This window comes from Triturus cristatus, chromosome 3_2 (genome assembly GCF_964204655.1).
Source record: "Triturus cristatus chromosome 3_2, aTriCri1.1, whole genome shotgun sequence".
In the NCBI taxonomy this organism is placed as follows: Eukaryota; Metazoa; Chordata; class Amphibia; order Caudata; family Salamandridae; genus Triturus; species Triturus cristatus.
Window position 1 is genome coordinate 335,124,145 of NC_140584.1, and position 14,475 is coordinate 335,138,619.

A 14,475-nucleotide genomic window follows, 5' to 3' on the forward strand; every position below is an offset into this window, starting at 1 on the left:
CTCATCCACATAAAAAAAAAGCATTGGATGCGCCATTCTAAGGGGCACTAACTTGTGCTTTATAAAAAACAAAAATACAACAAATGAAGTAAAATGTTCAGGGTGCAGCTTAAACAAGGCCATAATGGCAACCTTTCCAAATACTCAGTGGTAGGTGTGGATATACTAAAACTTAATTACAGAAAGTGGTGTACACATTCTTAGGAAGGCTCAGCTCTGGCTTCCATAAGCACACCAAGTTGTCTAAGTTGCTTTTCAAAGCCCGTTCCTGCACATCAATGGAGAAGCAATCAAGCTTTTTCTGCACATCAACGGAGAAGTAAGCAAACATTTGAGTTTTCGAATAATTATGAAACAGAACCATTCCTATGCACACAGGGCTGTTGTGGAAAGACTGTCACGATTATGCAGTAATACTGAAACCCTTAGACTTTGTCACAGAGTTGCCTGACAATAAAACATTTCGACAAATGTACACATTTCAACTTTTCCCATTACCTTTCATAGTTGCTGATGCACTGCATATAGACAAGGCAAAATAAATTATCTGCAAGAAAATGTTTATTCTTTGTAAACCCCACAGAAGAAATGATGCAGCCAAGACCAAAGAATTCAACGAAAGAAATGCCAAAAAGGCAGCAGAATCCGGGAACTTGAACACAAAGTCAGTGACAATATTTCATGTTTTTCACAAAGTTGAAAAACCTATGACAAGTTTAAATAACACTTTTATGGCAACAGGTTACACAAGATGATTCAAAAATGCAAATGACAGCAACATACACACCTGGCTAAATCTAAACGTTTTAACCCAAAAGAAACGCTGTGATTCAGTATTACTTCTAATTGAACAAACTGTTTTTTTCTACTTCATTGTTTTTTTTAAATGAGCGTACATGCCAATTAACATTACAACCTTACAGGTTTAGAAGAACATGGTTCTTCCAGAATCTACTGCAGGTGTGCAGAAGCATAATGTTTGGCTTAAATGTTCTCAAATTTCCAATACAATTAGCTTTTTAGCTAAAATTCTCAAACACTTGAACAGTTTCCAGCGCAAACACTTTACTAATGCAAAATGCACGTTTTAACTGAACTGTTTTTAATTCCCTTTATTCGTTTATTTTAACTTAAAAAAACCTTCTTGGCACAATAGCTGAGTAATCACCAGCTCCGTTAATTTTCGTTAACACAATCCGATTTCAATTTTGAATCGTAGTTGAAAAATAAAGCAGCCCTCCTAGTTTCAAGCCTATGCTGTGCTCGTTGCCCACAAGGTGGTGTTTTTACACCTTAGAAGTTGCACTTATTTCAGTGCATGTGGTGGAAGTGTGGGCACAGAGGGAAAGAACTGGATGGGACAAAACAATTATACTCGCTTAGTCACCTAAAAAAAACTTCTATAGAATTATTAAACTGTAATATTCCAGGAGAGGCTTCTCAAAGATGGAAGGGCAGCAGGCCTGTCCCAGTAGATGCAGTGAACTCCCAGTTCTCTCCCTCAAGTAACTAATATGCACACACTTGCATTCACAATAATGCTTTTAATAGTATTACCATGCCTTTCAGGATACGTTTTACTCAAGGCAAGTAAAAGAACACTGAAGATTTTTTGGCTTAATTTGAGCTTAAATCTTGCATGAGGAGATGTATAGGCTAACGTTCCTCTTCCTGTCGAATGATCAGAATCATCTCAACAATAAGTCCATGTCACGTGAGAAACTCTCATCCAGCCCTGAGCTTTCCTTTTACAAACCAATCTATAATTCCAATCCAATTGGTTCAACTGAAGCTCTCAGAGTGATGGAAGCCATGACTGAAGCAGCGTTTCCCAAATGACATGGAGTCATGTGCAAACCTATAAACTAGCCGACTTTTCTGAGAACTCTTTCTGTTATTGCGATAGGGATAAATACTCTCCACCATCTCTTTAACAACAGTGTGAAATAGAGAATAGGTGTGTCATCCTTTTCAACACAAAAGGCAATAGAAATGTTTACAAAATACACAGCCAATCCACACCGTATCACACGCTCCCTGCTCACAGCATAACTGGGGTGAACTTTTTGATTAAGACCCTGTGGGAATCGGTATTATGCACAAGTCTGTGTACACAAGTTACTACTTTTAGGCAAAATCGGGCACATGAAAAAAAAATGCAACCTCTAGTAAGTAAATATCTGCTGTAAAAGAGGATGCACACTATTGTGTGAAATGTGCAGATGATGTTGTAATGAGGCTGGAAAAGACGCTAGGGTGATGGAGAAGAAAAAAAATATTTTGAACATCATGTTTCCCCTTGAAATGTCTTCTCCCAAGGCACTGTGAACAAAACGGTTAGCAATTCTCAATTACTAAAACATCAACGGGAATAAATATTTCACACAACAATAACCAGTACATTTTCAGGTATTTCTGGTAGCTATTATTTCCCTTTAAAATATAAATACTGCCCCAAAAATTTGTTTGGTCCACTGAGGGGGTAATCGAATAATTTCCTGCAACGTATCTTTCACATATCATTATTCAATGCAACTAAACCTCAGCATTTGGTTGCATTATAAGACCCTTTGACTCCTAAATTTTACCATTACCGCAAGGATCAGGTTCTTGTGTGTGTCGCTTGATTGTATGATAAGGGGTTCAGGATCATAACAAAGCCCTGCATTTTCAAGAGGAAACCATTACAATACTGCCCAAGAGACAGAATTGGCTACTTGTAACAAGAAGTTTGCTTTCATGGGCTGACCCAAAAAAAAAAAAAAACCCGAAAGAAAAATAAATAACTGCAAAGTTCTGTGAGGTTTTCTAAAAATGTACAAGAGAAAATGATGGGCAGTTCTAGTCAAATCTTGGTGTCTTTTTCTGTTTAAACTACAACGGTCTTGCACAATACAATTCCTTCTTAACTGCATGAGATGCTCTTGCGAGATTGCCTTCAGAGGGACAAATTTGTAGAGTAAACAAAGGTTGGCATTCATTTCTTGAGGGGCTGGTAAACAGAGGCGTTGGGATCAAGTCCAGAAGGGCTGGCCTCCACAAATTTGGAAGAGTAATGTGGGGAAACAGGGCTCAGAGTGCCTGTTGCTGCTGTATACGTAATGCTTGGCATTACAGCCATAACTTCTGCAATCTTCTGTTTGAGGTCCTTGATCTCTTGATCTTTTTGAATGATTTGCCCTAAAAGAAAAGATAGAAAGAATGTATTTAAATGGGATAAGCCAGTCTCGCCTTCATTTAACATGTTTAATTTTTACTCAATTTATAGGATTGTGGATGAGGAGGCTTTGCAGGTAGGTGGGGAGGGCGGGGGGAGTGGAGGCTTCTTTCCAAGCGAAGCCGTGGCACTAGCTGTCATTTCCAGAAACCAGTTTTGAAAGTACAGTGGTAAATTGGGTTTGAACCAAGAACTTGCATGACTTTTACCAGTTACACTTACCTGTCGATTCAGCTTTTCTTTTCACCTTTATTCTTGTTCGGTATAGGTGCACACAAGGTCTGAGATCAAGCTTGTTTGATACACTACCCCATTCATAAGAAAGGAGGGTCTTATTTTAGTGTACTTTTTCTATGTAGGGCCACAGAAGGGAGATAGAGGATGTGGGTGGAAAAATAAGATCAAGACTGTTGACGGGTCAGAGGGATTCATGAGGGAATATATGTGGATGAATGAAGAGGACAGCAATGGTGACGGCATCTGAGGGATGGAAACGAAGTAATACATTTGCCTAAATAAGAGTGCTAGGGGTTAATGAGGAGAGGGGTTAAAGCACTGATCAGGGCTTCAGGTTAACCTCTTCCATGCTCATGACGTCTCCCGGCCGTCATGAGTCACGATGGGCGTGTGCGGACGACGGCCGGGAGACGTCATGACCCCGCCCGCGATCGGAATGTCAGCACTGCTGCGGAATTTGCGCCGCAGCGAAGAGGTTAAATACACGATGCCTGGTGTGATGTTCCTCATCAATTTAAAGGGATGACCATGCTGTGTTCACTGTGCAATTCTTTAAGTTCCGGTATTTTACTTTGTTTTTAGGCCTGGTTTGACAGAGCAGTCATCATTTGGACCTCATGTGAACACCAAAAAAAGAGTTAAAAATCAGTACTGAAAGAGGAGCTTAGGCTCTACCCACATATGGATCTTCCTCTCAACAAGCTCTTCAGTGGGCAGAAGCTGCTTGCTTCCACTGAAAGACAGTACTTGTCTTATACAATTTTTACCTTGTGGGAATGTGTATGCTCAACACAGGAGGCCTGAGTAGGTTATGCGGACAACCTAATGATCCAGGCTATACTGTTTATTAAATTAAAATTATACAACAAAGTCAGGAGGCCAGACTTTAACAATTATTTTATTATGAAAATATTAGGGGCGACAGGCCTTTAACAGTGAATTGCTATTATATATAGATTACACATAAACAGGAATTGTCTTACAAGAAAGCAAGTAGGCAAGGGTTTTGGTGCTTGTTATCCCGCACAATTCTGGAAGTAGAAGGTTTGCACTGTGAGAATGCTTCTGCTTCTGAGGTCCTTTTAAGAGCAACTGTGAATTGTTTTTCCAACTGTAATTTTGTACGCATTTGTAATTTGATGGTGTCGCTAATATTTACATAATGAAAATGCGTATTCTCAATACAGTAGGTTACGATGACAAGCCAAATATAAAGGCTACGTGCCTGCTTGGTTCACAGGGAATAGTTATGTCATATGGCATAATCCGTTAGGACAAAGGCATAGACTTGACTTATTCACTATAAAAGCATGCGCTAAAGCAACAGGCGTTCAAACGAAGATTATTACACTGTGTTAAAGCTTGTAGACAGGTATTTTGTTACATGGGAATTTACAAATTAGAGTAGTAGGCATGGGTTTTGATGTTAGTTACCTCCCTCTGCAAGATATTTGCAAAATGTGAATCCTTATTAGGTTTTCATAGGATGGGTTGTATATTATGAATTGGAAATGAGTGAATGCATGGATTAGTCAGTAGGTGGGCAGATGAATGGATGCAGGAGTACAAGATTGACTGACAAAGTACATGCTTGTTGATTTATTAGATGCCTAAACTCACCAGTGACTGAAGGGACATTTTCAGTTATAGACCAGACATATTGGCATTATCAATTCTTGTTGTACTTGTAAAAACACTGACTTAAGCTAAAAAAAAACACAGAAAGCCAAGCAAGATGCAGACATAAAAAACCAGAAAAGCCAACAGGCTGATAGGTACACACACAGATTGAAAATTCCTTCATCACAAAATGCAAACCACAATACATATACTGGAGTCGCCACTGCACAAACCGCTGGTCAACAGAACTCGTCCTGCACCCAATAACTCTGGAGCACAGAGATAGAAAAAGAAAGACAAATATGCACATACTCTGACCGCTGCAGAAAAACAACAGCAACATCACTGAGGGAGCCTCACACGTCTATAGTAAACCATACTAAGATGAACACAGAGAACCAAACTCAAAAGAGGGAATGACATGGCAAGAGATTGAGAAAAATTAATAAGCGCGCACCCACACACAGAAGCAGCCGCAAGAGTGAACAAAGGTAAATAGACCAACATACTGGCAGCCACATCGCGAGAGGTCAACAGTGGGATAAAAGGATTGGGGGGTGAAGGGGGAGGAAGAGAGAGAGTATATATATATATATATATATATATATATATATATATATATATATATATATATATATATATATATATACACGCTATTTGTTGAATTTAGAGAGGCGCACAAAATTGGTTGTTTATTAATTCTATGTAGATTTAAAATAACTAATACCTGCCACCTAAGCCATTCTTATGGCTTTTGAGGCTGATATAGACTGAAATGTTAAACGTTTAGGTATCTGATGGATCTGATGGTTAGTAGTTGTTTTGGTACTGTCATAGGTAGTGATTGTAGGGGCAATGAGTGGTGAAAGCTGCAGTGGCCTCCTGGCAAAGGCCCTGGCACTTTTTTTTTCTTCACAACAAATGAAGTTATATCTCTCTAAATAAATATATATATTATATATATGGAAAATGCTACTTTCTCAGTATACATCTGTTCTTGGCATATAGAGCTGTAGGGTCATATGCTTAAGCATAGGTCGCCATCTAGTGTTTGGTCTGGATGTTTGCACTTTGTTTTTGTTCGAAGAAGTCTTTCCAGTCTCGAGGTAGGCGACTCCTCATTTCGGTGATAGTGCGCATGGGCATCGACTCCATCCTTAGATTGTTTTGCCGTAAATTGTGATGATGGAGTTAGTAAGAGTAGTAAAGAGAGATGTCCATGAATAAAGTATCTAATTAAGATATTACTGCAACAGGTAAAGGTACCCGGGGAGGCGGTTGGGTGCATATGACTCTACAGCTCTATATGCCAAGAATGGATGCATACTAGGTAACTAGCATTTTCCGTTCGAGGCATAGGAGCTGTAGATCATATGCTTAAGCATAGACTACATAGCAGTTATCTCCCAAAGCGGTAGTTAACCTGTAGCTGTTGCAGACGTCTGAAATAGTGTATGTAAAACTGCCTGGCCGACACTAGCTTGGGTCTTGCTAACACATCTACACAATAGTGTTTTGTGAATGTGTGTGGTGTAGATCAAGTGAGAGATGTTCCGGTGACATTGCATGTGATCTTGGAAGGATAGTTGGGGGATTGGCTGTAAGTTCCAGGCAGTAACCATACTGGATAATTTGCAGTACCCATTTGTCTGAAATGATGGAGTTCCAGACAGGGAGAAATTGGGAGAGACGTCCGCCGACAGGAGTGGAATGATCAGGGGGTATGGGATGGAAGTCACTGTTTGTTGCCGGTGGGGGAGGAGCGTGTGGAGTTGCCTCTGCTTCTTCCCTTACCATTGTTTCCTCTAAAACCTTCTCTGAAATAACCTGTTGGTGAGGGGGATTGATTATTACCTTTGTAAGAGGAGGTAGTCTCGGTGGATATGTTTTTAGAGCCACCCCTATAAAAGGAGCAGCAAAAGGAACCCCTATTGGTGGGTGACTGCAAAGCCCCCATGGACTTTGCTACCTCTGTATCTTTTTTAATTTTTTCCAGCGAGGTGTTCACTACTGGTCCAAAAAGATGTTCCTTATCAAAGGGTTGGTTGAGGATGGAGGTTTGCACCTCAGGTTTGAAACCTGAAATTCCCAACCAAGCATACGTTCGCAACAGTACACTGGTGTTAATTGTATGGGCTGCTGTGTCTGCCGCATCTAGGGCACACCTGATAGATGTATTTGTAATGAGCTTACCCTCTTCAATAAAGTAGCTAGCCTTAGTCTTCTGCTCGTCTGGTAAGAACTGCATGAGTTTTTCTAACTCATTGTAGTGAGCCCTGTCATAAAAAGCTTGAGCATTGGCAATACGCCGATGGTTAGCTGCTTGTGAAACTACTCTTTTGCCTGAGGCGTCAATGAGCTTGGACTCCTTATCTGGAGGAGGAGCTTCACCTGATGTTTGTGAATTGGCTCTCTTGTGAGCATTACATACTACAAGAGAGTCTAAAGGTAACTGGCCTTTGATGTATGTAGGGTCGGCGGGTCTCAAAGAGGAAATCCTGCTCTAATGTCTCTTAATGCAACTCCACCCTGTGATATTGATCAGCCCTATTAAGGAGCTCAATGTACCCAATGTTATGTGGTGGGGAGGGTCTGGAGGGGTACAAATCTGGATTATTATCTTGATCTGGATCAGTGCGATAGTCCTGCCAAGCATCAGTGTCCTGTGGGGAATCTTGATTGGCCTCCCCATCCCCATCATCTTGCGGGTTAAGTGAAGTTGGTGGTGAATTTTCAGGTGAAGTAAGTAGATTAGGATTAGTAGGAGAAGTAGGTGTAATGTAAGGAGGAGAAGGGTTAGTACCCACATTTCTCTTCATTAGAGGAATGTGGTAGTCCTCTGGTAGATCCAATTTCCTCTTTTTTGGTCTAGTGGCCTGAATATGCTCTGTATCAGGGTGAATCACCAACTTTTTCTGTTTCGGATCCGAAATGGATTGATCGGACCGAGGCTCTTTCAACGGAGTCTCTTTATCCTTGGCTGCCTGTTTCAGCTCCAAGCCTTTCGGCGCCGGTGGTGTCGACTTGTGCTTCGGTGTCAAAGGTGTTGGGGTGGCACCGAGCTGGGGTCGGTTCGAGCCTGAACCGGAAGGCTTTTCTTTATGTTTCGGAGCCGAGCCGAAGGCAGGGCGTCGGAAACCTTTTGTCAGTGCCAACCTTGGCCCGAAGTCAGAGGAGGGACCAGAGCCTTTGTCTTAGGTTGTGGGGGTGGGGGCAAGGGGTTGTCTTTACTCACGGTACTCTGACCCGGAGTAACTTGCTCCTCTTCTTCGATGTCTGAGTCAGCCTCAAACACAGAGAAATGTTCTTCCTCTACTTCGGCTCCTTGGGTATGATGTTTGGAGTCTGACTCTTCGCCAAAGATGTCCAGTGCAGAGCTGCTTTGCTGTTGCATCTGGTGATGTCGTACAAGTTACTTACCTTCGGTAACGATGTATCTGGTAGAGACGATTCTAGCCGCAGATTCCTTAACGTAGAATTATCCCCAGGCGTGCCAGAGGGCGGTACCACGCGACTCCGCCCCGACATCCTCCGCGGGCGTGAGGTCAGCGAGGTCACATAAGCCCAACCCCGGTGCGCTGACGTTAGTATGCTTCAGCGAACTTTTACGCACCACAAAGCGGAGCCATCACAACAAAACGGAGGACAGCATGGGAACAGTGTGCGAGAGAAACAAAAGAGGAAAGACAGCACCAGGTGGCACTAAGGCACCAGAAGGCGACAACAGTAGGCCAGAGCAGGAAAAGAGCAGGGCACCACTCTGAGGAACAACTGTGCAAGGCAAGGCGAAAACACCAGGTGCCAGTAAAGCACCAGAAGGCCAGAGCAGCGAAGCCATAGCAAGAAAAGCGCAAGCACCCCTCCGCGGAAGCACCTTGTAAGCCAAGGGAAGAGCCCTCCTGGAGGCAAGAGCAGGAGAAAGCACCGTGACAGAAAGAGAGAGAGAGAGCCGAGAACCACAACCACAAGCCCGGAACAGAGGAGCAACAGCAATCCATCCCCAGACCACCCGCCAAGGATGGCCATACCTCCTGAAAGGAGCAGGAGGTCAAAGGACAGGTAATCCATCCGCAGACCACAGTGCCAAAGAGGGCCATAACCTCTGCAAAGACAGGTAAAAGAACTCCCAACGAAGAAGACCGGTGGGAATCAGAGAACCAGACAACAGAGGGAAAGAGCAAAAGTAGGCCCTCACGCTGGAGAGAAATCAGCTGGAGGGATGCCTGACCGGAAGAAGACGTAGAGAACACCCACAGAAGACAAGGCACCCAGAGGGAGGCGACTGCATAAACCCAAGCAGAGGGTCCTAGCAGAACGGGGAGGAAGGACAGGTAGTGAAGGAATCTGCAGCTAGAATCGTCTCTACCAGATACATCGTTACCAAAGGTAAGTAACTTGCACATCTGATAGAGACTACTAGCCGCAGATTCCTAATCGTAGAATAGATACCCTAGCCATACCCAAAAGGGAGGAGGGTCTGCGAGAAAGTCTTCCCCACCAGGAGAGACACAGGGCCCCAGCAGGGGACATGTCATAGGGACAAGAAGGGAGAGGTCAGGAAATCCTAAGCCCAACCAAGGGAGAACCGCCCAACACCCCGAAGGGGCAGACAGCACCCTAAGAGCCTCAAGGAACACAAGGACCACCTCAACCCCTAGGGAGACGAGGTAGAACCGGAGGCAGGGCCCACCGGAAGAAACACATACACAATAACAGAAAGAGCTGCACACACCCCAGCCATAAGCAGCGGACAAAGCAGGGACAGTTGCACTGCCAAAAGTGCAGACAGAAGAAGAAAAAGAGCTCAAGATAATGCATCAAAGGCCACAATGGCGTAGCAGAACCAGAGGCCAGCACTGGCATGACAGCCAGCAGCAGACAACACCACGGAACGATGCACCCAGGACAAGCGAGGTGCCAGCCAAAGGCAGAGGCCAGGAAGGGCCAAGAAGGAACAGGACACGCCCCAAGGGAGGGGCAGGAACACACTGACCCACGAGTGAAGGAGTGAGAGCAGGACGGACCAAGCTGTCCACCAGAACAAAAAAAACAGGGAAACTAGTCCCTCCCTTGGACACCAGACAGAGGACCAAGGCGGACAGAAATGCAACACCGATACAATGCAATGCCGCAGACAGCAGGCCAGACTAGGCCAGCGACACAGAGATCCAGGAGATGGACAGACCAGGCGCCACACAAGCCAATCCAAAACCATTAGCAAGAACATCGCACCAGCGATATACCGTGACGCCACGGAGAGCAGAAGCCCGAAGGACGACCACACCTCCCCAGCACAGGATAGAGCTATATAGTAGCTACCAGTACCCCACATAGGGCAAGTTACGTCCCAGAACATGGGAACCCTCTTAGCAAAAATTGTCTGCAGCAGAGGACACACAGAAAAACCTGCGGAGAAAACCGCAGATGGCTTGCCAAGCAGCCAATAAAGAATGCACAGAAGGCCTAATCTCAGGGCCTTACAAACAGCTAAAACCACAATTCAAACAAGGGCCGGACCAGCAGCCAAAAGCAACAAAGTCCTAACAAAAGGACCGAAAGGCACATCAACCACACAGAACAGACAACCTGAGCTACTCGCTACAAGGCCCCAGGAAAACAACGGAAGAACACTCCCCGAAACACAGACCGACTCACAGGTCACTGAGGGGGAGGAGGAGGAGGAGGAGGACGAAGCCCCGCAAGAAACCTCTGAATGGCAGAATCCGCAGGGGCGTGAAACAAAAGAATACCATCAAAGGGAAGGTCCACCAGCCGCTCCCTAACGTTCTCCGGGAACACACTATCCCGTAACCAGGCATGCAGACGAAGGGCCACTGAAGAAGCCATGGCACGACCAAGCACCTCTGAAATGTCCAGAGCCGAGCGAAGAATAAACCCCGCCAGCTCCCGGCCATCCAACACATGGTGCCTCAGATCAACACAGGCACCCTCCTGAGAAGCGGCAGACATAAGGGACTCCGCCAAATCCCACAAGCAAGAAGTGGCCCTAGCCAACACACAGAGTTTTAAGGGCCCGCAAAGCCGCACTGGTGGAGGCGGAAATATTGCGCCCCCAGGAATCCGACCAGCGTGCCTCCTGTGACGGAGGAGACAACAACGATGGCAGGGAGGGAAAGGCAGTCTGCAAAAGAGGGCCCCTGGTGGAGGGGTGGAGGGAAAGAAAGACAGGATCATGCAGCGCAGAATGGTGGCAGTGCAGAAGTTGCTGGGGCACCGGGTCCCCCGTGGCAGGCCGCCCCCAAACGAGAAGTGTGGAGCGAAGCCTCGAAGGAAAGAAGCAGCTCCTGACCACCAGAACCCTGATGGAGGACCTCCAGAAGACGATCCGTGGGGAAACGGGCAGCTGGATCGCCCATTCGCAGGATCCCCGCAGCTGTGGAAACAGCCCGAGCGAAGGCAGCATGCGCCACCGTAGGGCCCCGCGGCGGGGAAAGCAGTTCCTGGGCGACGGCTGTAAGCTAAGGTGGCCGCCCCCCAGCCCAACTGGTGGAAGGAAAAGCCAAGCCCGAAACGGGGGGAGGGTGGGCCAATGAATGGGGAACCTGAGGCGCCTCCGGCGAAGACTGCGGGCGCGGCGACGGAGAAGAGCCGTCCTTAGAGGACGCCGGGGAAAAGGCCACGACGCGACGACCCGTCTCCGGAAACCAACAACCGCCGAACCTCTGGAGAAGAGGGGGCATCCGAAGACGAATCAACGACCCGATGTCGGCCCGGCGCCATAGAGTCCGCCACTGGCATCAGGGCAACATCGACCAGCGCCGAAGGGGGCGCCGGAATGACCTCCGCCACAACGCGCGGTGCAGGAGACCGAGGCAGGGTCGGAGCCGGGGCAGATAAGGGTCGGCACCAGAAAGGCGCCGAGACTACCTCTGACGAGGCAGCCGCCTGCCTGGAGGGACGAGAGGGGCGCGGGGACACGCCTGACCCCTAGCCGGCCTCTGCGGCGCTGCCAGGGCCAGCAGCCGCCTGAGTGGCATCACCGCGGCCTCGGACAAGGCAACCGTCTGCCCAGAGGCCAGAGGGGGCCCCGAACCCCGGCAACCTCCCGTGACACCACAGGGACTCCCACAGGGATTTGCAGCGAAGCAGAGGCGCCGTGGACCGAAGGAGGGGAACCCCGAAGGGCCGCACTCAGACAGCACCACATCCTCCGAACCTGGATCCAAACCGGTCGGCACCGGAGCCGCAGGAGTCTCCGCACGCGGCAAGGGATCCGTAGACGTCTCAGGAAGAGAAGGAGAAGAAGGAAGAGCCAACGAGGCCTGCAAGGCCGCGGCATAGGCCCCCATCTGGGCTCTGGTCGACCCCGCCCCGCGGAACGGTGGATAGGGTGGCGACACGCAGGCCGCACCACCTGCGGAGAACCCAGGACCCCAACAGGCCGGGGACCGGGCCTCGGGGACAAACTGCGACACTTACCAACAGGTTAGCGACGCCCTTGCGGCCTGGGAGAGGGAGGATGTCGGAGACGGAAGCGGCGGGTCTTGAAGCCTTCCGCGGGGGACGGGCGTGGCGACGCTGCCGACCAGGACATGCGCGCCGAAAGGAGTTTCATCCGGCGCTCCCGCCGGGACTTTGGCTTCATTTGCTGACACGCCTCGCAGTCCGTGGAGTCGTGGTGCTTCCCCAAACATCACATGCAGAGGGGTGAGGATCCGCCGCCGACATCTGGCGCGCGCAAGACGAGCACGTCTTAAAGCCCGAAGGCATTCACACACTGTTCTCAAGAAAATAGCCTAAAAGTGGAAAAGAAGGCCTGAAACAGGCCAGGGACAAGATCCAGAACCGCGTTGCACGCGGAAAAGAAGAAAACTGAGGTCAGCGCGCTGAGGTGGGGTTTATGTGACCTCGCTGACGTCACGCCCGCGGAGGACGTCGGGGCGGAGTCTTGTGGTACCGCCCCCCCCCGGCGCGCAGAGATGCTGGGCAAGAAAGTTTTCCAGGTCCAGTCTCATGCCTGGGGATAATTCTATGATAAGGAATCTGCGGCTAGTAGTCTCTATCAGATGAGCCCGATGATCATGAGTCTTTTTCAATCGGCACACGCCGCAGTCTTTCTCGTTGTGTTCCGGGGACAGAGAGAGGTTGCACACTTTGTGCAAGTCGGTGCGTGGAAATTTAGCACGACATCCGGGACATAACTTGAATGGAGAGGTTACTGAGTTGGTTAGAGTCAACAGAGGGGTTAGACAGGGCTGTGTCTTAGCCCCTCTTTTATTTATCATTTATATCAACGGCCTACACAAACACCTGGTTTCCCTAACTGGCGATGTGCCGACAATAAAAGGTAACCAGCTCCCCGCCCTGCTATATGCAGACGATGTGGTCCTTATGGGCCGCACCCCTAACGCACTACGCACTTTAGTGAACGGCTTTGTTGACCATATGGATTCCTTAGACTTGAAGACCAATTTTAAAAAATCTTTCGTAATGTCATGTGGCCCGAAGAGACGTCACATGGGTAGCAGAGAGATTGGGGTCAACTAGCAGTTTCCCGTATTTGGGCGTGGTCTTTGCTGCGAACAACTCCTGGAGTGGGCATATTGCCCACTCCAGGAGTAAGTTCTCAAAGTCCATTAACTCAATCCTGAGTCTCCCCCGCCCCAAGAAGACTGGCGCACTGGCTGCTATCTTAAAAATATACAAAGCCCAATGCGTCCCGGTCGCCACATACGGTGCTGAGGTCTGGGGAACAGCTAGATGTTCTGACATAATTGCTGAAGAAAACAGATTTTGCAGAAAGCTCCTCTGTGCCCCTATTACTTCCCCACATTATATAGGTCATAAGGAATTGGGGTTGTATTTTATAGGGGATTTCATTTGTGCTCGCCCTGCTCTTTTTTGGCTGGCGATTTGGAAAAACCCTGCCGCCAATTTGACCAGGGATATTATCGAGGATTGCTTACGTTGCGATAAGGGCATGGCTATCCCCTGGTTATCAGGGGTGCTGAGCGCATTTCGCAGCATGAACTTGCAAAATGTTTTCTTAACACCCATTACCACTACGCTCCCTTCAAAAAGTGAACTTAAAAAAGAACTTTACATGTTATTTAACGATGAAAGGGTAGCGAGGGAGTCTTTGAAACCTAGTGTTTCCAGATATCTAGCCCGTAATCTCTTAATTTACCCCACACCCAGTTATTTAACTCTTCCACTAAGTCATTGGGAGCGTGGCCTTATATTCCGTCTCAGGGCAGGTACCATTAAACATGCTCTCAGTTTTCCTTTATGGAATTTAAATGACCAATGTGTTGAGCCTTGCCCTTGTGACTGCCGGAGTGAGCAAACAATTTGACATTTTTTATTTTTTTGTAAATTTTATTCTAAGTACATCAAATGGTTTTTAATTCCGTATTTTAAAAAACCTAAAACCAATTAGC

At 47.2% G+C, this 14,475-nt stretch overlaps 1 protein-coding gene across 2 annotated transcripts in view; it reads right to left on the reverse strand.

Moving 5' to 3' along the window:
• Window positions 1-543: 543 nt before the first annotated feature.
• MACO1 (macoilin 1) overlaps window positions 544-14,475 on the reverse strand; it is a 282,509-nt gene continuing 268,577 nt past the window's right edge. For both annotated transcript variants that reach the window (XM_085647812.1, XM_085647813.1), the window contains exon 11: window positions 544-3,180. In XM_085647812.1, coding sequence (XP_085503938.1) covers window positions 2,978-3,180 — 203 coding nt within the window. In that variant the 3' untranslated portion in view covers window positions 544-2,977. The remainder of the gene's footprint in view (window positions 3,181-14,475) is intronic.